A 26,068-nucleotide genomic window follows, 5' to 3' on the forward strand; every position below is an offset into this window, starting at 1 on the left:
AAGGGAGGAGGAGTTGAAGCCTCTCTGAAATTGAGTCATAGATTTGCACTGTTGCTTCCCACTGCTGGGCAGCAGTTGCTTCACCGGGCAGCTGTATCACATGCTGTTGGCGGTGGCTAATGTGGCCAATTTGTTCCATACTCAATTATATTTCGAGTAGGACAGCAGCATACACGAGAAATAACTTGTAATATTGGTAGTAAGCATCTGGATGTCACCGTGTTACAGTCTACTCCTGCTGGTCAATTGGGAGAGTTTGGGCTGCAAGCCGGCAACACAACAACACTGGGCACAGTGCGTCCCTCGCTCCCGAGTCGTGCTTGCCATGCAACACTGCTGCGCTGCAGTAACTTAGAGGGAATTGGCTAAATAGTGTAGTTAATATCAGGCCAGGGTGACAGGCAGCTAATGCACATTTGTTGATTTTGCAGTCCGATAAAAACGAAATGATTCTGAACACTCCCAAGTCCCTTCTTTGGCAGAATCATTTTAGGATGACTGACTGAACCGATAACGTTCATCCCCACTCAGCCTTCGCTGCACGACATTTTGGACACCAGGCATGTCCCTAGAGCCTCTCCCCTAGAGCACATGTGCACGAGATAGGCAGGTTGAGGTTACCAGGCTTAGAGTAGTGCAGGGGGTGTCATATGCTGCACAGTGAAGAACGTAGAGGAAGAGGGGTCAAGGGTGCTGGATCCTGAGAGAATCCGTGTGAGTAGTGGATCTGTGCCAGCACAAAGGGATAGGCCAATGGGTGATATATGCTTCAGTAAGATTGGCTTCTTAGCGTTCATAGCACAGGAGGTTGGTGGCTCATTAATTGGGGAGGACGGGCTCATGTTAATGGCTGGAGCATGGTTTTCATGTGTTTGATGCCATTCCATTCCCTCTGTTCCAAACATTATTATGAGCCGTCCTCCCAGGGTTAAAGTAGTAGTGGAATAGGGGTGTGTTTTAATGAATGTAGGATTAGAGGGTAGAGACAATTAAAATATAAAAAAAATCCCTTTAACCTTTTTTCGTAGCGCAAAGTATAATGGGTTTATACCCCAGTCTAGTTGGTGAAGGTACTTGCAACATGCTGGATGCCAAACGCTGTAAAACCTCATCAAGGAAGAAGACCTGTGCACAAGGACGGCCTGCGCATTACCGCCACCTGCAGTGCTTGACCAGTAATGCGACTGAATATTGACGGAAGTCGATGATACAGGCGGCCAGTTCAAGTGGAGCGGCGGCAAAACAACAACAACAGATGCTGAACAACTTCTACAAATCACATTGCACTGGGGGTTAGTATTGGGATGAGTATAGTACACATTTAGCTATGTTTCGTGTTTTGTTAGTGGTTAAGGTTGTCGTGGGTCGAGGGAGGTTTGCTGTTTCTATGTAGTATGTCGATTTGTTGTTAGCATGGCTACAGTACGTTAGCTGGCTAACGTTAGCTTCATAGTTTTGAACACTTATTTTATTTCATTATGCTACACATGTCTTTATGTCCAATATTCGGATGAGGTTGTTGGTAAGTTCCCGGACTACATTAGCTATCTAGAAAATCCTTATTATATGATAACGTTAGTAGTTAACGTCTTAACCATAAACTGGCAAGCTAACGTTTAGCTACACTAGAACCACAGTTTTAACAGTAAGACATCTTTGCTAGAACAGTGCAGTAGCTAGGTAACGTTGCTACTAGCACATTTAACGTTGGATACATACCTTAAGTGCACAGTCATAAAGCCCTATTTAGCCATTTCAACACCATTTGTTTGGTCAACTGAAGGATGTGGCTGTAGAAATGTAACTAACCACTGAAATTGTGCATGAATGAAACTGTAGCTATTTATTTGTGATTTTCTAGGCGATGGCGGATGGAGAGCTGTGTCTGATAGATAAGAGCATATCAAGGTAATCACACCTTCATCTTCCAGTAAAATCTTCACCTGGAACTTCTGTATAAAATAATCCATGGAATTCTCTCATCATGTCACCCTCTGTGTAGTTTGCTGGAGGTCCCATTGAGTGCCAATGTCACATCCCTGAATCTGCATTGTAACCGTATTCTGAAAGTAGAGGGCTTGACCACTGCTTGGCATCTCCGACACTTGGATCTGTCGTCCAATCATATCTCTCGCATCGAGGGACTCAACTCTCTAGCCTCACTGAGAACCTTGAACTTGTCCTGCAACTTGATCACTAAGGTTGAAGGTGAGCCCTGGTCAAACAGAAAAGTGTTGTTCAGTTAGTTTTTTATTTTTGTCACAAACATTCGGAATTGGGCCACCCTGCCGCTTTTGCGTGTAAGATGTTAATTTCTCCTTTTCAGGACTGAATGGACTTGTTAACCTGATAAGATTAAACCTGGCCTATAATCAGATAAGTGACCTCACAGGTAAGCTTCAGTTTACACTTACATGCACAGTGTGCAGCCTACTGACCACAACATTCATGAACAGGGATGGGCAACACTGTCCCAGAGAACTAGAGTTGCCCATCCCTGCTCAAGATGATCACACATGGCCAAGTTTTCTGTAACAAAAATGTACATTTACTATCACATGAGGGTGATACTCATTGGTTGTAATACCCAGGTTTGCTGTACCTTCACGGGGCGGAGTACAAATTGAGACACCTCCATCTCCATAGCAACCGCTTGGACAGCATCAACCAGCTGCTGCAGTGCATGCTGGGACTGGAGAATCTGAGTGATGTCACCCTAAGCGTGGAGGGAGCAGGCAATTCAGTCTGCAGCTTACCAGGTGAGCGGTGATGAAAATTGAGTGATGTTGCAGTGCTATTTGAGCTACACAATTCCTGGGTACCCATACTAAACCTCCATTCTGAGTGAAAATGCAAAAGTATGTCCATGAAAAACCAAAAATTGCACTTTCTTGAGATTTAGCCAGAGATACAGGGCCTTCAGAAAATACTCACACCCTTTTACTTTTTCTACATTTTGTTGTGTTACAGCCTGCATTTAACATGTATTAAATTGAGATTGTATGTCACTGAACTACACTCAATACAACATAATGTCAAAGTGTCATTTTGTCAATTCATTTTTTAAATTATATATTTTTTTAATGGAAAGCTGAAATGTCCTGAGTCAATAAGTCAAGTGTGCTCAGGACGGGTCCAGTTGGGCACGCTGGGTAGCATACTTTTTAGCTTGTCCCCCACTATGCTGCTTGTGCTTAGTGTGCTGTTTTTGTGTTGTTGAGCGAGTAAGTATTCAATCCCCTTTGTTATTGCAAGCCTAAATAAGAGTAAAAATGTGCTTAACAAAATGCATAATAAATTGCATTGACTCATTCCCTGTTTGATAATAGTGGTTAACATGATTTTTTTAAACGACTACCCCATCTCTGTACCCCACGCATACAATTATCTGAAAGGTTCCTCAATCTAGTAGTGAATTTCAAGAACAGATTCAAACAAAAAGACCAGAGAGTTTTTCCCAATGCCTCGCAAAGAAGGGCACCGGATTAGTAGATGATTAAGAAGGGAAAAAAGCAGGCGCTGAATATGCCTTTGAACATGGTGAAGTTATTAGGCTTTGGATGGTGTATCAATACACCCAGTCACTACAAAGATACAGGCATCCTTCCTAACTCACTTGCTGGAGACGAAGGAAACTGCTTAGGGATTTCACCATGAGGCAAATGGTGATTTTAAAACGGTTACAGAGTTTAAAGGCATACTTTGGGATGCTAGCAGATACCTATAGACATCCAGTCATTGCGCTAATGCTAGTTAGTGTTGGCTCGCAAAACTACCTTCAACCTCCTTTATACTGGACACAGAGACCTAAAAATATAATAGCCAAAATCCTGAAATATCCCTTTTTAATGGCTGTGATATGAGAACTGAGGATGGATCAACAGCATTGTAGTTACTCCACAATACTAACCTAAAATGACCAAGTGAAAAGAAAGAAGCCTATATAGAATACAAATGTTCCAGAACATCCATCCTTTTGTCAACAAGAAACTAAAGTAATATGTGACAAAAGTTTTTTGTTCTAAATACAAAGTGCTATGTTTGGGGAAAATCCAACACATCACTGAGTACCACTCTTCATACTTTCTAGCATGGTGGTGGCAACATCATGTTACGGGTATGCTTGTCATCGACAAGGACTAGGGAGTTTTTTTTAACGATAAAAATAAACCGAAGACAGCTATAAGCACAGGCAAAATCTTAGTGGAAAACCTGGTTCAGTCTGCTTTCCAAAAGACACTAGGAGACAAATTCACCTTTTCAGCAGGAAAACAACCTAAAACACAAGGCCAAATATACACTGGAGTTGCTTACCCACACGACATTGAATATTCCTGAGTGGCCTAGTTACAGTTTTTACTTAAATCTATGGCAAGACTTGAAAATTGTTGTCCTCCAATGATCAACATTCAACTTGACAGCTTGAAGAATTGTATAAAATAATCATTGTCAAATATTGTACATCCAGGTGTGAAAAGGTCTTAGACTTTTCAGAGACTCACAGCTGTAATCACCGCCGAAGGTGCTTCTACAAAGTTTTGACTTGGGTGTGAATACTTATGTAAATTAAATATTTCATTTTTAATACATTTGCAAAAATATATTTTTTTTTAAACATGTTTTCGCTTTGTCCTTATGCAGCCACCTGGCCGTGCTGCTGCTCCAGTTTCAACTGTTCTGCCTTATTATTATTGGACCATGCTGGTCATTTAGGAACATTTGAACATCTTGGCCATGTTCTGTTATAATCTCCACCCGGCACAGCCAGAAGAGGACTGGCCACCCCACATAGCCTGGTTCCTCTCTAGGTTTCTTCCTAGGTTTTGGCCTTTTCTATGGAGTTTTTCCTAGCCACCGTGCTTCTACACCTGCATTGCTTGCTGTTTAGGGTTTTAGGCTGGGTTTCTGTACAGCACTTTGAGATATCAGCTGATGTACGAAAGGCTATATAAATACATTTGATTTGATTTGGGTACTGTGTGTAGATGGGTGAGAGAAATTCAGTCTGAAAAACAACAAAAATGTGGAATAAGTTGAGGGGTATGAATACTTTCTGAAGGCACTGTAGGTCATGTAAAGTAAGTATTTTGGACATCTATTTGGCATATTCAAACTCAATGACTCCTGTGTTCCCTGCTGCAGGTTACAGAGAGCTGGTGCTCCAGTCCTTACCCCAGGTCTCCAGCCTGGATGGGGTGGACCGGCTGGGGAACCCTGCTCCTCTGGGGGAGGACAGCCCCATCGACATCCCCGGCCTGGAGAATTACGTGGACTTCTTGCTCTCCTCAGACACCAGTGCCAACGAACTGGTAAACATTAATCACAACCAAATGATATTCTATATAATGTATGCCAAAAGGGTTGTACCACATCTTAAAACTGATGTGGGTTTATATCACCCTCTGTCAGTGATGGGCAACCCCTTTTGTAGGCCCGCGGATCAATTTCCCCAGATACATTTTTTTCAGAAGGTGAATAAAAAAAAATATATATATAATAATTTGGTTGTGCATCAGCAGTTTTTCTCTTGTTATGTCAGTTACTGACAGTTACTCAATTAGCCCATGCCAGTTAACATTTTTGGGAGGGGTAAGTTACTCTCGCGTCCAGCTATCTAAAGTTGTAGTAACCATGGTCTAATTACCGACCGGGGGGGCCCATTTATTTTTTTAGTCACTCTCACTCAGATATCATATTAAAAACGGCAAACCTTTGCTTTTTTCAAAATGTGTAGTATTGCATGAAATTAGCTGTTAAACTGCAATTGTTTCTCTATGCCCCATGGCAAAAATAGGAGGATTGCAATAAATTAGTTATAAAATTGCTAAATTGACAAGTAATTTATAAGCAGTGTATATGAATGCTTTTTGTAATTTGAAGTAGTCTAAGTGTCACCACTTTGGGTCACTTTGAACTGTTTTTCTCTTATGTGGCACATGGCATGTTTCTCTGGGTGTATTATTACATATTACACCTATTGAATGTTGTAGAACTAATATCTCAACATAAGATGTCCCCACAGGCTAGGGTTGACGGCTCTTCCACCACTTTCCATATTGACGAGGTGCTGAAGCAGTTGCGCCAGCGGGCAGGGGGCCCAGTGGGGTCCCCAGATCCAGTCAGACGGCCCCAGGTTTCACAGCCAGGTTGGGCTACAGCGGGAAGCTATAGTACAGCAGCAGACCCAAACAATGAACAACGTATCCAGAAACTGGAGCACCAGGTGTCCCGGCTGTTCCAACAGGTGAGACTGGATGGAACGGTCTAAAGACGTCTGACTGATGCTGATCGGCACCTGTGTGAAGACTGTTGCTGTATAAACATTCACATACACTGAGTGTACAAAACATGATCCCTTATTGATGTCACCTGTTAAATTCAAATCAGTCAGTGTAGATGAAGGTGACAAAAGATTGAAGTGCCTTTTGATTGGGGTATGGTAGTAGGTGCCAGGCGCCCCGGATTGAGTGTGTCAAGTACTGCAAAGCTGCTGGGTTTTCTCACTCAACAGTTCCCCGTGTGTATCAAGAATGGTCAACCACCCAAAGGATATTCAGCCAGCTTTACACAACTGTGGGAAGCATTGTAGTCAACATGGGTCAGCATTTCTGTGGAACACTTTCGACACCATGCCCCAATGAATTAAGGCAAAAGGAGGTGCAACGCAATATTAGGAAGGTGTTCTTAATGTTTTGTACACTCAGTGTATATCACATCACGCATATAATGAAATTATGGCCCAGTTTTATTGTAGTACTATACAGCGGTGTAGTGCTCACTACACTGTAGAGTATTTGAGTTGTATACTACAAAGTAGTGTAGTAGTAATGCATATGGTTTATCCACCTGCATCACTAATGAAGCTCCTAACCTGGTCGCCAGACTCCTGCAGGGGAGGTCTCCAGCAGCTCCACCCCCTTTGTGAAGGTACGGAGGCCCAAGAGGGACATAGACAACACGTCAGAGAGTGAGTGTGATAGCGGGAAGGAGAACCGGGGGCGTCGCTCCAGAATCCCAACTCGGCACAGGGGTAGCAACAGTACTGCAGTGAAGAGGACAATCAAGCAGCCCACCAAGGCCAAACAACCAGACAGGTAACAGACACTGCCTCTCTGCTGACAAGTTTCTTATTTGACAATTTCACGCCTGTCATGATCTCCACACATGACGCAGTGGCATTGACACTGTGGTTATGCTTCATCAGATTCTTATCATACCCGCTCAGTTCGAGTCGTTTTGTTTTAGTGAACCTAATCAATCATAGTTGACACATTTTCATACTCATTCTGAAACCTATAAAGAGACTGCATTGCTTTGACTTTTTATGTGTAGTGATCAAGAGAGAAGCAAAGGGAAAAGTTCAAAGTGTTCAGTTGTCCCTGGGAGGAAGTCAGGCGTCCATCAGGCCTTTGGGGGTGCCGACTCAATAGGACCAGTCGGGAAGACTCCCAGCAGCACCAAACAAGCAGTGGAGGAGACTTATAGGGTACGGACCACAGTTCTCATATGCAGTATTTGTGTACATCAGTGATGTAGTGTTTTTTTTTTTTAAGAGAAATAAAGCTGATCACGGTGTGTAAAGTAATGCTCCGTATACTTCTGTTTTCTAAGCAACATTTTTGGGGAGTATTTTTATTAGATTTTATTCTTGGACATAAAAGACTGTAAAAACACCAGGAAATCATCTCCAAGTGATGTTAGTTTAAGAAATCTGTTTCCAAGTATTCCCATGTGTAGTAGAGACACTTGATCTTTAACAAATGTAAGCAAGGTTTGAAATGATTGTGTTTTAGTCAAACGTTATATCTGTTTTGGATTGTTGCAATCAATTTGCAGTCTACAAATAATTTGTAATCATGTTCCGGCCTCCGAATGTCCGCTCAAGAAAAAAATGGTCCCGCGTCTGAATCTAGTTGATGATCCCTGCTTTGACGCATTTTTCCGCAAAAGGATGGTTCATGCTCGTACAGTTAGAACAAAAAGTGTGTAAACGGCGTTTATGTGCGTTTAACGTCCTCTACACCACTGCTGTACATATCGTCGTTGAACTTAACTAGTTCGGCTGTCATATCATGCATAGATTCCCTGTCTAATTGAATATATCAACTTAGTGATTTTGTAAACTACTATTGATACTATGAAAGTGCGTGCATAATTAGTGCGCCACAATGAACTTTGTGTGTGTGTTTGCGTGCCTCCCTAGGCGATCGTGGAGGAGCGTGATCAGGAGAGAGAGAGGCGGTGGAAGGCTGAGCAGGCTGTGAGGAAGCTGACTGAGCAGATGAAGACCTTGCAGACCCAGGCCAGCCAGGAGAAAGACCTGCAGAGCATGGCCCTGCATACCACCGACAGGTTAGAGTAGTTTACTGTATACAGTACATACACAAACACAGAAATTCCTTATGCTCTTGTCACAAAAAGGTAAAATCTCTGCTAAATTCCCACACACACTTCCGTTATCTCATGCTTCCTGTAGGTTTTTAATACAAGCTAAAGTCGGACCTTGTGTCTCAACTCCCCTGTCTCTTTCCACCTCCCAGACTGAAGGAGCTTTTGTTGAAGGAGCGTTCGGAGCGCTCTGGTCTGCAGGCTCGCGTGGAGGAGCTGGATGAGAGGTGTCAGAGCTCCGCGCTGCAGCTGGAGCAGGTCCTGCAGCGGGAGGAGCAACACAAGAGGGCGCTGCGCAGCCTGGAGGACAGCACGTCCCATAGTGAAGCACGGAAGGCACGCCGGCAGGCTGAGGAGGTAGAGCTACTGCTGCCTCATAACCCTTGATACTTCATGGGTATAGTAGAGCTTCCATAGGTAGCACTGGGACGAAACGTTGCAACGTGGTCAGGAAAAATTCCAAGCCCTTGTGCTGCAACATAGTAATATTACCCGTACTGAGTAGGGTGTGACCTTTCAGATGAAGAGGAGCCAGGAGCTGGAGAACAAGGCGTCGGCCCTGATGAGAGAACTTGAGATCCAGCGAGCTTCGCTCCGACAGCATAAAGACAAGCTACGGCAGCTCCATGAACTGCTGGCTTCCAGGGAACAAGTGCACAGGTACAGTTGAAGTCGGAAGTTTACATACACTTAGGGGTCATTAACTTGTTTTTCAACCACTCCACAAATTTCTTGTTAACAAACTATAGTTTTGGCAAGTCGGTTAGGACATCTACTTTGTGCATGACACAAGTAATTTTCCCAACAATTGTTTACAGACAGATTATTTAATTTATAATTCACTGTATCACAATTCCAGTGGGTCAGAAGTTTACATACAGTAAGTTGACTGTGTCTTTAAACAGCTCGGAAAATTCCAGAAAATTATGTCATGGCTTTAGAAGCTTCTGATAGGCTAATTGACATCATTTGAGTCAATTGGAGGTGAACCTGCGGATATATTTCAAGGCCTACCTTCAAACCCAGTGCCTCTTTGCTTGACATAATGGGAAAATCAAAAGAAATCAGGCAAGACCTCAGAAAAAAATTGTAGACCTCCAGAACTCTGGCTCATCCTTGGGAGCAATTTCCAAATGCCTGAAAATACCACGTTCATCTGTACAAACAATAGTACGCAAGTATAAACACCATGGGACCACACAGCCATCATACCGCTCAGGAAGGAGACGCGTTCTGTCTCCTAGAGATGAACGTACTTTGGTGCAAATCAATCTCAGAACAACAGCAAAGGATCTTGTGAAGATGCTGGAGGAAACCGGTACAAAAGTATCTATATTCACAGTAAAACGAGTCCTAGATCGACATAACCTGAAAGGCCGCTCAGCAAGAAGCCACTGCTCCAAAACCGCCATTAAAAAAAGCCAGACTACGGTTTGCATCTGCACATGGGGACAAAGATTGTACTTTTTGGAGAAATAGAACTGTTCGGCCATAATGACCATCGTTATGTTTGGAGGAAAAAGGGGGAGGCTTGCAAGCCGACGAACACTATCCCAACTGTGAAGCACGGAGGTGGCAGCATCATGTTGTGGGGGTGCTTTGCTGCAGGAGGGACTGGTGCACTTAACAAAATAGATGGCATCATATGGAGGACAATTTTGTGGATATTTTGAGGCAACATCTCAAGACATCAGTCAGGAAGTTAAAGCTTGGTTGCAAATGGGTCTTCCAAATGGACAATGACCCCAAGCATACTTCCAGAGTTGTGGCAAAATGGCTTAAGGACAACAAAGTCCAGGTATTGGAGTGGCCATCACAAAGCCCTGACCTCAGTCCTATAGAACATTTTTGGGCATAACTGAAAAAGCATGTGCGAGCAGGGAGGCCTACAAACCTGACTCAGTTACACCAGCTCTGTCAGGAGGAATGGTCCAAAATTCACCCAACTTATTGTGGGAAGCTTGTGGAAGGCTACCTAAAACTTTTGACCCAAACGTTTGACGCAAGTCAAACAATTTTAAAGGCAATGCTACCAAATACTAATTGAGTGTATGTAAACTTCTGACCCACTGGGAATGTGATGAAAGAAATAAAAGCTGAAATAAATCATTCTTGCTACTATTATTCTGACATTTCACATTCTTAAACAAAGTGGTGATCCTAACTGACCTAAGACGGGAATTTTTACTAGGATTAAATGTCAGGAATTGTGAAAATTTTTGTTTAAATGTATTTGGCTATGGCAAACCTCTGAGACTACAGCACCTTTTTTTGCAGTACGGTGCCATCATTAGGGCACACAATGGAAAATGAGCGTTTCTTCACCATTTCACTCAGTTTCAAAATGTTTTCTCCCTATTGAACCTGACCCAGATCTCATTAATTTCGTCAGTCAGTCAGTGAGAGTCTTAACAGTGTCACCCTGTTTCACAGGAAGGAGCTGGAGGGTCGGCTGATGCCAGGCGGGGCAGAGTTCCGGGAGGTGGTGGCCAAGGAGGTGGCTGGTGTAGAGCAGAGACACGCCCAGAGCAGGGCTGGGTTGGAGGAAAGATTGGCCCAGGCCTCACAGCAGTACACTGCCCTGGAGGACGAGTTCCGTATGGCCCTCACCATCGAGGCTGCTCGCTTCACTGAGGTCTGAACACTGAACTGGAGAACATCAAATAAAACTCTTTATTTGTTATTTAACTTCCAGTAGCATAAAAAGACAGCTGAAACAAGGACACGTTTTGACCTGTTCTAGATACTTATGTAGTGTGTGTGTATTGTGGTAACATTGACACTTTGGTTCATTAGGTATTAAATGTCCCCTACATCGCTAACTCAGTTCTCTAGCTTTGACCTTCTACTAAATGAGCTAGAAGAAAACATATTGCTGGTAAGATTGACACAAACAGGGAATGCACAGTAGTAGACTTTCATAAAAATTATGAATTAAGACAATAGGACTAAAGAGAGCCTTTGACTCATGAAATTGATGATTAGATGAATATGAAACTTTTTGATAGGAGCAACTAACAAGGTTTCTGCCTGTGTCCTCCGTACGTAGGTGGAGCAGGGCTGTACCCGGCTGAGTGCTGAGCTGTCGGAGGTAAAGGCTGCCCTGTCTCAGACCCAACAGAGAGAGAGACAGGCAGGGGGTCTGGTGCAGGAGCTCACCGCCATGGTCAAGGAGCAGAAGAGCCGCATCACAGAGCTCAGCAAATCCAAGCGAGACGCCATCACTGAGCTCAAGGTACAACACCACGACCGGGGCTCTTCAGCATGTTGCTTATTGCTATATATATATATATATATATATATATATATATATATATATATTTATATACAGTGGGGGAAAACAAGTATTTGATACACTGCCGATTTTGCAGGTTTTCCTACTCACAAAGCATGTAGAGGTCTGTAATTTTTATCATAGGTACACTTCAACTGTGAGAGACGGAATCTAAAACAAAAATCCAGAAAATCACATTGTATGATTTTTAAGTAATTCATTTTCATTTTATTGCATGACATAAGTATTTGATCACCTACCAACCAGTAAGAATTCCGGCTCTCACAGACGTGTTTGTTTTTCTGTTCTCCTGTTCTCCACTCATTACCTGTATTAACTGCACCTGTTTGAACTCGTTACCTGTATAAAAGACACCTGTCCACACACTCCATCAAACAGACTCTAACCTCTCCACAAAGGCCAAGGCCAGAAGGCTGTGTAAGGACATCAGGGATACAATTGTAGACCTGCACAAGGCTGGGATGGGCTACAGGACAATAGGCAAGCAGCTTGGTGAGAAGGCAAAAACTGTTGGCGCAATTATTAGAAAATGGAAAAAGTTCAAGATGACGGTCAATCACCCTCAGTCTGGGGCTCCATGCAAGATCTCACCTCGTGGGGCATCAATGATCATGAGGAAAGTGAGGGATCAGCCCAGAACTACACGGCAGGACCTGGTCAATGACCTGAAGAGAGCTGGGACCACAGTCTCAAAGAAAACCATTAGTAACACACTACGCCGTCATGGATTAAAATCCTGCAGCGAACGCAAGGTCCCCCTGCTCAAGCCAGCACATGTCCAGGCCCGTCTGAAGTTTGCCAATGACCATCTGGATGATCCAGAGGAGGAATGGGAGAAGGTCATGTGGTCTGATGAGACAAAAATAGAGCTTTTTGGTCTAAACTCCACTCGCTGTGTTTGGAGGAAGAAGAAGGATGAGTACAACCCCAAGAACACCATCCCAACCGTGAAGCATGGAGGTGGAAACATAATTCTTTGGGGATGTTTTTCTGCAAAGGGGACAGGACGACTGCACCGTATTGAGGGGAGGATGGATGGGGCCATGTGTCGTGAGATCTTGGCCAACAACCTCCTTCCCTCAGTAAGAGCATTGAAGATGGGTCGTGGCTGGGTCTTCCAGCATGACAACGACCCAAAACACACAGCCAGGGCAACTAAGGAGTGGCTCCATAAGAAGCATCTCAAAGGTCCTGGAGTGGCCTAGCCAGTCTCCAGACCTGAACCCTATAGAAAATCTTTGGAGGGAGCTGAAAGTCTGTATTGCCCAGTGACAGCCCCGAAACCTGAAGGATCTGGAGAAGGTCTGTATGGAGGAGTAGGCCAAAATCCCTGCTGCAGTGTGTGCAAACCTGGTCAAGAACTACAGGAAACGTATGATCTCTGTAATTGCAAACAAAGGTTTCTGTACCAAATATTAAGTTCTGCTTTTCTGATGTATCAAATACTTATGTCATGCAATAAAATGCAAATGAATTACTTAAAAATCATACAATGTGATTTACAGGATTTTTGTTTTAGATTCCGTATCTCACAGTTGAAGTGTACCTATGATACAAATTACAGACCTCTACATGCTTTGTAAGTAGGAAACACTGTCGATTTTGCAGGTTATCAAATACTTGTTCTCCCCAATGTATGTATGTATGTATAGATATATAGTACAAGTCTAAAGTTTGGACACCTCCTCATTCAAGGGTTTTTCTTTATTTTTACAGTTTTATACATTGTAGAATAATAAAGACATCAACTGAAATAACACATGGAATCATGTAGTAACCAAAAAAGTGTTGAAACAAATCAAAATATATTTGAGATTCTTCACCTTCTTCCACCTTTTGCCTTGATGACAGCTTTGAACACTCTTGGAATTCTCTCAACAAGCTTCATGAGGTAGTCACCTGGAATGCATTTCAATTAACAGGTGAGCTTTGTTAATTTGTGGAATTTCTTTCCTTAATCCTTTTGATAAATTGTGTTGTGACAAGGCAGGGGTGGTATACAGAAGATAGCCAAATTTGGTAAAATACCAAGCCCTATTTGGTAAAATACCAAGTGCATATTATGTCAAGAACAGCTCAAATAAGCAAAGAGAAACGACAGTCCATCATTATTTTACGACATGAAAGTCAAGTCAGTCTGGAATGAGGACCGCCACAGGAAAGGAAGACCCAGAGTTACATCTGCTGCAGAGGATAGGTTCAGCCTCAGAAATTACAGCCCAAATAAATTCTTCAGAGTTCAAGTAACAGACATCTCAACATCAACTGTTCAGAGGAGACTGTGAATCAGGCTTTCATGGTAAAATTGCTACAAAGAAACCACTACTAAAGGACACCAATAAGAAGAAGACTTGCTTGGGCCAAGAAACACGAGCAGTGGATATTAGAACGGTGGAAATCTATCCTTTGGTCTGATGAGTCCAAATTTGAGATTTTTGGTTCCAATCGCCATGTCTTTGTGAGACGCTGAACAGATGATCTCCGCATGTGTGGTTCCCACTGAAGCATGGAGGAGGAGGTGTTTGGGGTGCATTGTTGGTCACCCTGTCTGTGATTTATTTAGAATTCAAGGAATATTTAACCAGCATGGCTACCACAGCATTCTGCAGCGATACGCCATCTCATCTGGTTTGGGCTTAGTGGGACTATCATTTGTTTTTCAACAGGACAATGACACAAAACACACCTCCAAGCTGTGTAAGGGCTATTTGACCAAGGAGAGTGTTGGAGTTCTGCATCAGATGACCTGGCCTCCACAATCACCCGACCTCAACCCAAGCGACATGGTTTGGGATGAGTTGGACCACAGAATGAAGGAAAAGCAGCCAACAAGTGCTCAGCATATGTGGAAGCTCCTTCAAGACTGTTGGAAAGGCATTCCTCATGAAGCTGGTTGAGAGAATGCCAAGAGTGTGCAAAGCTGTCATCAAGTGTAGCTACTTTGAAGAACCTTAATTATTAAATATATTTGGATTTTTTTTTTAAACACTTTTGGTTACTACATTTTTCTTATGTTATTTCATAGTTTTGATGTCTACACTATTATTCTACAATGAAAAACATACTAAAAATAAAGAAAAACCCTTGAATGGGGAGGTGTGTCTAAACTTTTGACTGGTAGTGTGTGTGTATCTATAGCTAGCTAGTCAGCTGACCTGCCCCCAAACGCCAATATTTTTAATCTTATAGCTTTTATTTCCATGATTGATCAAAGCTCATTTTCTCATGCTCTCTCTTATCTCTCTGCAGCAGACATATAGTGAGCAATATGTTTGGAACATAAAATCGCAGTATCGAATCGCAATACATAATAGAATCGTGAGAATCACAATACATATCATATCGGCACCTAGGTATCGTGATAATATCTTATCGTGAAGTCCCTGGCAATTCCCAGCCCTAGTACCTGGACTACGGGAAGTTCCTATAAGGTAGTGTGAATGGATTAGGGGCTAAGATAAGGGGGTAGGGGTTGATTGTTTCCGTGGTGTCTGTGTCCCGTCAGGGCCGTGTGCGGTCTCTGGAGGCGGGGGCGGAGGAGGACAGGCGTCTGCAACTGCAGCTGGAGCTGGTGAAGAAGGACAAGGCCAGGCTGCTGTCCCAGCTCACCGCCCAGGAGTCCGTTATAGACGGCCTCAGGGCTGAGAGGAGGATCTGGGGACAGGAGCTGGCTCAACAAGGTATGCTAACACCTTGGAAATAGAATTACTTAGTTACTAATATTAAAGAAATAAGGCACGAGGGGGTGTGGTATAAAGCCAAAATACCATGGCTAAGGGTTATTCTTATGCAACACAGAGTGCCTGGATACAGCCCTTAGTCGTGGTGTACTGGCCATACACCACAAAACCCTGAGGGTGCTTTATTGCTATTATTATTATTGCAAAGAAATGTTTTGTCATACTCGTGGTATATACCACGGCTCAGCCAATCACCATTCAGTGCTCGAAACACCCCGTTTATAACGGTAATTATATTTCTATGGTACACTATATATAAAATGTATGTGGACACCGCTTCAAATTAGTGGATTTGGCTATTTCAGCCACACCTGTTGCAAAAAAAAAAAATACAAAAATTGAGCACACAGCCATGCAATATCCATAGACAAACATTGGCAGTAGAATGACCTTACTGAAGACCTTAGCGACCTTCAACGTGGCACCGTCATAGGATGCCACCTTTCCAACAAGTCAGTTTGTAAAAGTTTTTGTGAAGTGGAAATGTCTAGGAGCAACAACGGCTTAGACGCGGAGTGGTAGGCCACACAATCTCACAGAACGGGACCGCGCGCGGAGTGCTGAAGCGGGTAGTGCGTAAAAATCTTCTGTCCTCGCTTGCAACACTCACTACCTAGTTCCAAACTGCCTCTGGAATTAACGTCGGGAGCTTCATGAAATGGGTTTCCAATGCCGATCAGCCACACACAAGTCTAAGATTACGATGCGCAATGCCAAGCGTCGACTGGAATGGTGTAAAGCTCGCCGCAAATGGACTCTGGAGCAGTGCTTTACCATCTGGCAGTCCGACGGACAAATCTGGGTGTAGGCGGATGCCAGGAGAGCACTACCTGTCCGACTGCATAGTGCCAACTGTGCAGTTTGGAGGAGGAATAATGGTCTGGGCTGTTTTATTTTTATGGTTCTAATGAAGGGAAATCTTAACGCTACAGCATACAATGACATTCTAGACGATTCTGTGCTTCCAAGTTTGTGGAAACAGTTTGTGGAAGGCCCTTTCCTGTTTCAGCATGTCAATGCCCCCGTGCACAAAGCGAGGTCCATACATAAATGGTTTGTCGAGATCGGTGTGGAAGAACTTGACTGGCCTGCACAGAGCCCTGACCTGAACCCCATCGAACACGATTTGGAACGCAGACTGCGAGCCAGGCCTAATCGCCCAACGTCAGTGCCTGACCTCACTGATGCTCTTGTGGCTGAATGGAAGCAAGTCCCTGCAGCAATGTTCCAACATCTAGTGGAAAGCCTTCCCAGAATAGTGGGGGACCAACTCCTTATTAATGGTCATGATTGATTGATTGTTTGACGAGCGTTTGTCCACATACTTTTGGTCATGTAGTGTACCCTTTACAGTGATTTCAATCTCAAATCTAGGCTAACCGGTTGTAGTTAACTTTTTTGTAGTTGCTATCCTCTTCCTTTTCCATTCATTTAAATGTGTTGGGCTGCCGTCTAGCTCCACCGGGTCAATAAATACTGAATTCAACATTTTCTCTTGAGTGACCTTTATTGACACTCGTCTTGTGTTTTCCCCTATGTTTGACCCCCCCAAAAAACACACACACATAGAAGCGTCTCTGTCCCAGGACAGGGGTCGTCTGGAGGCGAGGATTGAGGTGTTGGCTGCTGAACTGGAGAGTCAGAAGAAACAGAACGAGCGAGACAACGACGCCCTGAGGATCAAAGTCAAGGTCATCGATGACCAGACAGAGACCATTCGCAAACTCAAAGAGGTACTCAAAACACTTCCAAAGCCAGACATCCGCTTGTTGATTGCCCATTGGGCCAGGTGTGAATGTTCTGGGTGCCTAAACCTACCCAACCACTTACCAGTGTGTGTGTATATTTTATATATATTACATTTTAGTAATTTATCAGACGCTCCTATCCAGTGCGACTTACAGTTAGTGCATTCATCTTAAGATAGCCAGGTGGGACAACCACATCACAGGCATAGAATTAACATTTTTCCTCAACGTAGCCGTCAGTAAAGTCAAAGCTAGAACCGGGGGGTCAAGTGCAATACTGGTTAAGTGTTGTTTTTTTGTTTATTATTATTTTTTGAGGGGGTTAAAGGTGAAGAGGAGTATTTTTATATACTCTTTGAAGAGGTAGGGTTTCAGATGTTTTCAGAAGATGGCCCCCTGCCAGGACAGAGAATAGCTTGGACTGGGCTGAGCGGGAGGGCCAAGAGACCTGAGGTGGCAGAACAGAGTGCTGAGCATAGTCTGAAGGTACAACGGGATGGCCGTCCACCTTTTTCTCTCCAAACATAACGATGGTAATTATGGCCAAACGGTTATATTTTTGTTTCATCAGACCAGAGGACATTTCTCCAAAAAGCACAATATTTGTCTCCATGTACAGTTGCAAACTGTAGTCTGGCTTTTTTATGGCGGTTTTGGAGCAGTGGCTTCTTCCTTGCTGAGCGGCCTTTCAGGTTATGTCGATATAGGACTCGTTTTACTGTGGATATAGATACGTTTGTACCTGTTTCCTCCAGCATCTTCACACGGTCCTTTTGCTGTTGTTCTGGGATTGATTTGCACTATTCGCACCAAAGTACGTTCATCTCTAGGAGACAGAAGGCGTCTCCTTCCTGAGCGGTATGACGGCTGCGTGGTCCCATGGTGTTTATACTTGCGTACTATTGTTTGTACAGATGAACGTGGTACCTGCAGGCTTTGGAAATTGCTCCCAAGGATTTTATATTTATTTAACCTTCATTTAACCAGGTAAGCAAGTTGAAAACAAGTTATCATTTTACAATTGCGACCTGGCCAAGATAAAGCAAAGCAGTTCGACACATACAACAACACAGAGTTACACATGGAGTAAAACAAACATAGTCAATAATACAGTAGAAAAATAAGTCTATATACAATGTGAGCAAATGAGGTGAGATAAGGGAGGTAAAGGCAAAAAAGAAGGCCATGGTGGCGAAGTAAATACAATATAGCAAGTAAAACACTGGAATGGTAGATTTGCAGTGGAAGAATGTGCAAAGTAGAGAGAGAAATAATGGGGTGCAAAGGAGCAAAATAAATAAATACAGTCGGGGGAGAGGTAGTGGTATGGGCTAAATTATAGATGAGCTATGTACAGGTGCAGTAATCTGTGAGCTACTCTAACAGCTGGTGCTTAAAGCTAGTGAGGGAGATAAGTGTTTCCAGTTTCAGAGATTTTTGTAGTTCGTTCCAGTCATTGGCAGCAGAGAACTGGAAGGAGAGGCGGCCAAAGGAAGAATTGGTTTTGCAGGTGACCAGAGAGATATACCTGCTGGAGCGTGTGCTACAGGTGGGTGATGCTATGGTGACCAGCGAGCTGAGATAAGGGGGGACTTTACCTAGCAGGGTCTTGTAGATGACCTGGAGCCAGTGGGTTTGGCGACGAGTATGAAGCGAGGGCCAGCCAACGAGAGCGTACAGGTCGCAGTATGAACTAGACAAATCTTTTTCTGAGGACTTGGCTGATTTCTTTTGATTTTCCCATGATGTCAAGCAAAGAGGCACTGAGTTTGAAGGTAGGCCTTGAAATACATCCACAGGTACACCTCCAATTGACTCAAATGATGTCAATTAGCCTATCAGAAGCTTCTAACGCCATGATATCATTTTCTGGAATTTTCCAAGCTGTTTAAAGGGACAGTCAACTTAGTGTGTGTAAACTTTTGACCCACTGGAATTGTGATACAGTGAAATAATCTGTCTGAAAACAATTGTTGGAAAAATTACTTATGTCATGCACAAAGTAGATGTCCTAACCGACTTGCCAAAACTATAGTTTATTAAATTTGTGGAGTGGTTGAAAAAGGAGTTTTAATGACTCCAACCTAAGTGTCTGTAAACTTCCGACTTCAACTGTACATAATTACAGACATACAATTCACAGCAAGGACATGTTCATCAATCAAATGGAAACCTGACAGTAAATGATAGCAATATTGTTCCCATTTTGTTCAGTAAATGTCTTGATATAATTTTGATATAATATGATATAATATCATTATAGAGACTGTGGCCACTGGAAAGGTGTCATTATACACGGGTCATTCTTGAACGAGAAAATGTGCACTGGTTCTGAAGTAGTAGACTCCTCTCAATGGTGCAGTGAAGACACCTGCATCAGAGGAAAAGCAGGGACAAAGCACTCTCATAGCAGACAGGATATAACTATAGTTTTAACTATGCTTTGTGGAAAGTAGCTATTTTTCTGTGGAGACATGGCTACTTTGGAGGCGACTACAACTATTTGAATACAGATCCCCAAAAAAGGACTGCTTTTTTCAACTATTTGAATACAGATCTGAGAAAGCAACTACTTCAATTTTACAATTTGAATACAGATCTCAGGAAGTGACTACTTTTCTGAAACTATTGCATTGGCCGCCTTCAGCTTATGGCGTGCTGTGTCTGAAACTGCATGTTGAAGATGGAAATAGAATGAATAAGAGCACACACATTCTACTCATTCACCTTCCCGACTCTCTCCCCCGTCACCTAGGCCCCGTTGAGTGATGTAATTCTCTCTGACCCCTGCGCTCTCTCCCTGAGCCCATGCCCCAGACAAACAGAAAAACACCAGCAGAACTACAGCACCCCTCATTCTGAAACAATGACTCTTCAGAACTAATGTAGTCTATTTGGCTCAGACCCATTCTGTGTATATATACACTGGTGTTATTGAACTTTAACTGGTGTCATTGGGGAAACATTTGACAACATTGCCAAGGAATATGTGTGATGTAACAGTACACCGGTTGAGATTATTTCATGCCATATCTTTCGAATATGAGGTGTTTCTAGGACATGGTAAAAATCAAACCTGTTACTCTGTTTTTAAAGTCTCCTCCATAAGGGTTGCTTATAGAAAGTAAAAAATCAGACCTTGGTCAAATACATACGTCAAGTACTTGAGGTGCACTTGATTTCAGAGCTATTGGCATTTCTCTCTGTCAGCACTCTTTCGCTTTCTCTCTCTCTCTCTCTCTCTCCACCCTCCCTCTCTCTCCCTCAGGGCCTACAAGAGCGTGACGAGCAGGGCCGGAGGCAGCGCGAGGAGAGCCTGCTGGCCCAGCGGCGCCTGCAGCAGCAGCTGGAGGAGTCGTCAGCCACATCGCAGGACCTGGGAGACACGGTGCAGCAGCTCAGTCTCCGCAAGGAGCAGCTCAAGCAACAGCTGGAGGACAAGGAGATGGAGCTGGACGAGGTCAAGGCCGCCTTCAGGTAGCTCACGACACGCACAAATACACTCGCACAGCACACTGCACTGAATAAACTTGAGCTCCACATGTTACTCATACATTTCCATAAATCATGCGTTGATGTAAATGGGAGATTTGAGTGAAACATTTTGTACAGATGTGGATCTCAAATTGGGATTTTACCCATCACAACATCATTCTGAGGACCCACAATCCAATATGTCTGACACCCTGTGTCACCATCCTCAATTATTTTAATGTATGCACATTGTCCCCACTACATTCCTTCATACATACTTCATGTTTACTACTTCTATGTTCTCCCCTGCAGTGTGTCCAATAAGAAGTGGCAGGACAAGGCTGACCTGCTGACCCGGCTGGAGAGCCAGGTGAAACGCATGAAGGAGGGCTTCGACTCTAAAGAGAGCCTGCTGCTGGAGGAGAGAGACAAGGCCTCACAGGCGCACAAGTACGCTGACTTAGACACCTTCAATAGGACAACGTATAGGACTTCCTATCTAATCCAGCCGTGGATTAGTAGTAATATGATTATAATATGGTCATTAGCAGATGTTTTTATCCAAAGTGACGGTAAATACATAGATACATATGGGCCCTATATAATGAAATGAATGTATGAGGGAAAGAAACAGAAGTCCAGTGTTGCAAACACCGAGCTCCAATGACCAACTGAGCCACCGGAATCATAGAAGAGATGAGAATATAAGACATTGGTCGAAGAGCTGCAAGCCTGCAACGGTGGTCCAGGTCAGAGTAATGGCGACAGTGTATCTGTGCTTGTGGTTTCCCCTCCAGAGCGGTGGTAGAGAAGCTACACAGTATGGACGATGCATTCCGGCGACAGCTGGAGTCGCTACAGGCATCCCATCAGACCGAGCTCCTACGGCTGGCCAATGACAAGCAGAAACGGATTGAACAGTCCAATCAGAAGGTAGCTTACAGTAATGGTTACCACAGTCACTACACTGACCTGCTCAGATGCATACTAAGGAATGAATGAATGTTAACTTGAGATCCATGCACGTAACTTGAAATTCCTTGCACATCTCCTAATGCATTATTTATGCAAATGTCTCAGATGTATGACCGTGTGTGTTTTTACTCAGGTGTATAATGCATTCGTTATTGGGGTTAGTTTAATAGTGGAATGTGTGTGTTATTGACTCAGGTATTTCAGGTGGAGGAGGAGATGCGTCAGCTCCTGGAGGAGACTGAAACTGAGAAGAAAACAATGGAGGAGAAGATGAGACGTCTCACCAGCGTATTGAAAGACTTCTAAGTACAGCTGATGGTGTATATCATCCACCTGTAGAGTCACCTGTGTTTCTACTTGGACGTTACACTGATGAGGTGACAGCATTTGTTGATGTGAATTATTTGCAAAACGTGAATGTTAAGTTGTTCTGACAGTCAAACGTTTTTAGGGGTGGACAGGTTTTGGACTTGTTGTGGTTAGGCCAGTAAGTTTGAAAGAGGGCACTATTTCATTTTATGTCGTTTGTCATCTGCGTCCGACTTTGTGGCCAGACGGATATAGACAAGTTGGTTGTTTAGCAACAAAACCGACGTGTGCGCAACTGTGAGGCAAAACAGACGGGGTTGGCTTAGATTGTTGACAACATGTCAACTATATTTAATCTCCAATGTTTATTGAAAACATAAATACATTTGCAGAATGAGCATTTGTTGTCTCTCAACCATTGTTACAGTTGTTGGTTAAGCTAGCTAACGAATTTGATCCATTAGCATCAGTCAAAACACCTCAAAACAAGAAATGGTATCAAGAACCAGACTAGCTGAAAAGAGTCACTTACAATCCCCCTCGTGGCAGTTTCTTGTCATTGTTGGTAGCTATCTGGCCATCCAGAATCACAACTCCAACTTCTATCCCATTGAAGTGTACGCATCGTTTTCGTGATGTTGTCAGCTAACCCATCTATAGACACCTGTCCCCCGCGACTGGCTTATACATAAAGCATCCTCCATTCAGGATGCAAAGGTGTTGGTTTCCTCCTTAATTCGATTGGCGGGCCAGCCCCCCCAAAAAGGGAACATATCAGTACTGTTTTAATTAAACAAAACATTTCCCAGACTTTTTTCTAATAACATCCAGATGTTGCACACCGTGTTCAGTGCATCAGTCTGTTGTTATCCCATGGCTGAACAGCATCCGGAAGTTGTCCGAAATCGGTGGGGAGAAATTGTGTTTTGTTAAGAGTGCACATATTTTCCCTTTTTTTAAAAATATATATAATTTAGGCTGGTGGGCCATTAATTAAATCGAGTTAAGGAGGAATACAACATCAGGAATAACTACGCCATCTAGGGCACTAGTTTGAAATGTAATACATTTACATGTTGTGTAAATATTTGAACTAAGTTATCAAATGTGTGTATATTTTTATCATGCTAAATAAAAGCAGTTTTATTCCGCTTTCGTTGTCAAGTCTTAGAAAAAGTTTTGGGCTGGGGGGAGCAGATGGGGCAGAGATACAAATATAATTTTCTAAAAGACAAAAAAATAAGACAAAGCCATCGATTAAGTCACCCATTGTTTTCTATGAGAATGCTCAGCGGCGCATTTGATCGGGAAGTGTCATTTCAGCGTGTCGCTGTCTTGGTACATGGAGGAGTTTTTGGAAACATTGCATGTGTTTGAGCTACTCTAGGAAGTGACTGTTGCAGGTTAGCACAGTGCCCTTCAACGTGCAATCATTGGAAAACAAAATGGATGATATACGATAAAGACTATCCTGCCAACGGGACATTAAAAACGAATATCTTATGTTTCATCAAGTTGTGGCTGAACGACGACACGGATAATATAGAGCTGCCATGATTTTCCATGCATCGGCAGCAAAGAGAAGCTACGTCTTGCAAGGCGGGGGGGGGGGGGGGGGGCGGGGTGTATTTGTCAATATCAGCTGGTGCGCAATGTCTAATATTAAAGGAGTCTCTTGCCTGAGGTAAGGTAGAGTACCTTGTGATAAGCTGTAGACCACACTATCTACCAAGAGAGTTCTCATCTATATTATTCGTATCCATCTATTTACAACCACAAACCGATGCTGGCACTAAGGCCGCACTCAACGAGCTGTATAAGGCCATAAGCATACAAGAAATTGCTTATCCAGAAGTGCCGCTCCTAGTGGCCGGAGACTTTAATGCAGGCAAACTTAAATCTGTTTTACCTCATTTCTACCAGCATGTCACATGTGCAACCAGAGGGGGAAAAAACTCTAGACCACCTTTACTCCACACACAGAGATGTGGGCAAAGCTCACCCTCCATTTGGCAAATCTGACCATAATTATATCCTTCTGATTCCTGCTTACAAGCAAAAATTAAAGCAAGAAATACCCGATAATGCAGATACTGCGCTACAGGACTGTTTTGCTAGCACAGACTGGAATATGTTCCGGGATTCATCCAATGGCATTGAGGAGTATGCCACCTCAGTCATTGGCTTCATCAATAAGTGCATCGACGATGTCATCCCCACAGTGACCGTACGTACATATCCCAAGCAGAAGCCATGAAGCCATTTTCTTAACCAACAATGCAGTTCAATAAAGAGTTAAGGGCTACTCTAAGAAGGACCGAGGACTACTACATCTGTTGTATTTGGTGGATGTGACAAATTAAATAAAGTTTGGTTTGGTTTGCTGCCCCCTCTCATGGAGTATGTTAAATTGAAGGCCTACCGGGGTACTGCAGGCTACCATTAGCAACTAAATTGTCCTTAGAAATTTGTATGTGATTTTAAAGTAATCGGTTCAAGGACATACATTTGGTGTACTAGAAGCAATTATTGATACCATGATTGTGTTCTGATAAAAACAATTACATCCATGAATATCGACCACGAACAAAGCCATTTCCCAATTCACTATAATGGGGGAATACTGCTTTCTGAAAACAATGCTTGCAGTACCGCCACAGATAGATGTGAGCATAGAGTAGAATATCTTTGATACCATGGTCGGCCATCAACTTGAAATCCCCTATGTGACGTGGCAGTCGTTATTCCCTGGTTTCTAGCTAGCTATGGGGAATAATTATTCATTAGTTGTTAATTTTCTAGAAATCTAAAGCCACAACCTAGATTTGAGCCAATGTCTTAAGTGGTTGAATATTGCTAGATCAAATCCCCAAACTGACAAGGTAAAAATCTGTCTTTCTTCCCCTGAACAACACAGTTAACCCACTGTTCCTAGGCTGTCATTGTAAATAAGAATTTATTCTTAACTGACTTGCTAGTTAAATAAAGGTTCAACATTTTTAAAAACCTTGTAAAAGTGACAACTGGCACTTTTCGTCAACAACTTTATATCTAGTTAAATAAAGGTTCAATTTAAAAAATATTGAAGGAGTGCTTTTGATTTGACGCCCTGCACACGCTCAGTTTGGTGCGACCATTCGAAAATGACGTGTTTCTGCGCATGATTATTATTTATTTAGTTTTTTCATTGTACAAAACTATCAACAACTTACATCCCTACATCAAAAAATTCTAACAAAACACAGGTATAAACAAGTAAATACATACAATAAAATCAACTGTTTTGGTGTGCTTGGACCATTCTAGTTTGTTGGTGATGTGAACACCAAGGAACTTGAAGCTCTCAACCTGCTCAACTACAACCCAGTCGATGAGAATGGGGGAGTGCTCGGTCCTCCTTTTCCTGTAGTCCACAATCATCTCCTTAGTCTTGGTTACATTGAGGGATAGTTTGTTATTCTGGCACCACCCGGCCAGGTCTCTGACCGACTCCCTATAGGCCGTCTCATCGCTATCAGTGATCACTGTTGTGTTGTCTGCAAACGTAATGATGGTGTTGGAGTCGTGCCTGAAAGTTGACCTGTTTAAAGGTCTTACTCACGTCGGCTACAGAGAGCGGGATCACACAGTCGTCCGGAGCAGCTGATGCTCTCATGCATGCCTCAGTGTTGTTTTCCTCTAAGCGAGCATAGAAGTGATTTAGCTCGTCTGGTAGGCTCGTGTCACTGGGCAGCTCGTGGCTGTGCTTCCCATTGTAGTCTGTAATAGTTTGCAAGCCCTGCCACATAAGACGAGCGTCAGAGCCGGTGTAGTATGATTCAATCTTAACCCTGTATTGATGCTTTGCCTGTTTGATGGTTAATCGGAGGGCATAGCAGGATTTCTTTTAAGCTTCCGGGTTAGAGTCCCGCACCTTGAAAGCGGCAGTTCTACCCTTTAGCTCAGTGCGAATTTTGGCTGTAATCTATGGCTTCTGGTTGGGGTATGTACTTAGTCACTGTGGGGACGACGTCCTCGATGCACTTATTGATAAAGCCAGTGACTGATGTGGTGTACTCCTCAATGCCATCGGATGAATCCCGGAACATGTTCCAGTCTGTGATAGCAAAACAGTCCTGTAGTTTAGCATCTGCTTCACC

At 43.2% G+C, this 26,068-nt stretch overlaps 1 protein-coding gene across 4 annotated transcripts; it reads left to right on the plus strand.

The window, feature by feature from the left end:
* Positions 1-1,028: 1,028 nt before the first annotated feature.
* On the plus strand, positions 1,029-23,081 carry lrrcc1 (leucine rich repeat and coiled-coil centrosomal protein 1). 4 transcript variants are annotated; one of them, XR_016482472.1, is made up of 21 exons: positions 1,029-1,292; positions 1,862-1,908; positions 2,003-2,208; positions 2,327-2,392; positions 2,592-2,759; positions 5,143-5,309; positions 6,011-6,244; positions 6,883-7,094; positions 7,333-7,486; positions 8,204-8,352; positions 8,541-8,745; positions 8,909-9,048; positions 10,822-11,023; positions 11,438-11,623; positions 13,535-13,605; positions 15,189-15,363; positions 16,993-17,156; positions 20,440-20,648; positions 20,958-21,095; positions 21,443-21,578; positions 21,816-23,081. XR_016482472.1 is itself a non-coding variant. In XM_036985717.2 (20 exons), the coding sequence occupies exons 2-20, from the start codon at positions 1,865-1,867 to the stop codon at positions 21,924-21,926; spliced, it is 3,066 nt and encodes a 1,021-aa protein (XP_036841612.2). In that variant the 5' UTR covers positions 1,029-1,292; positions 1,862-1,864; the 3' UTR covers positions 21,927-23,081. The 4 variants fall into 4 exon arrangements, 2 of the variants coding, with proteins under 2 accessions (XP_036841612.2, XP_090038168.1); XR_016482473.1 differs by having other exon boundaries at positions 6,023-6,244; XM_036985717.2 differs by lacking the exon at positions 13,535-13,605.
* The last annotated feature ends 2,987 nt before the right edge of the window (positions 23,082-26,068 follow it).

This window comes from Oncorhynchus mykiss, chromosome 8 (assembly GCF_057628025.1).
Source record: "Oncorhynchus mykiss isolate SJ-2025 chromosome 8, ASM5762802v1, whole genome shotgun sequence".
Taxonomy (NCBI): Eukaryota; Metazoa; Chordata; class Actinopteri; order Salmoniformes; family Salmonidae; genus Oncorhynchus; species Oncorhynchus mykiss.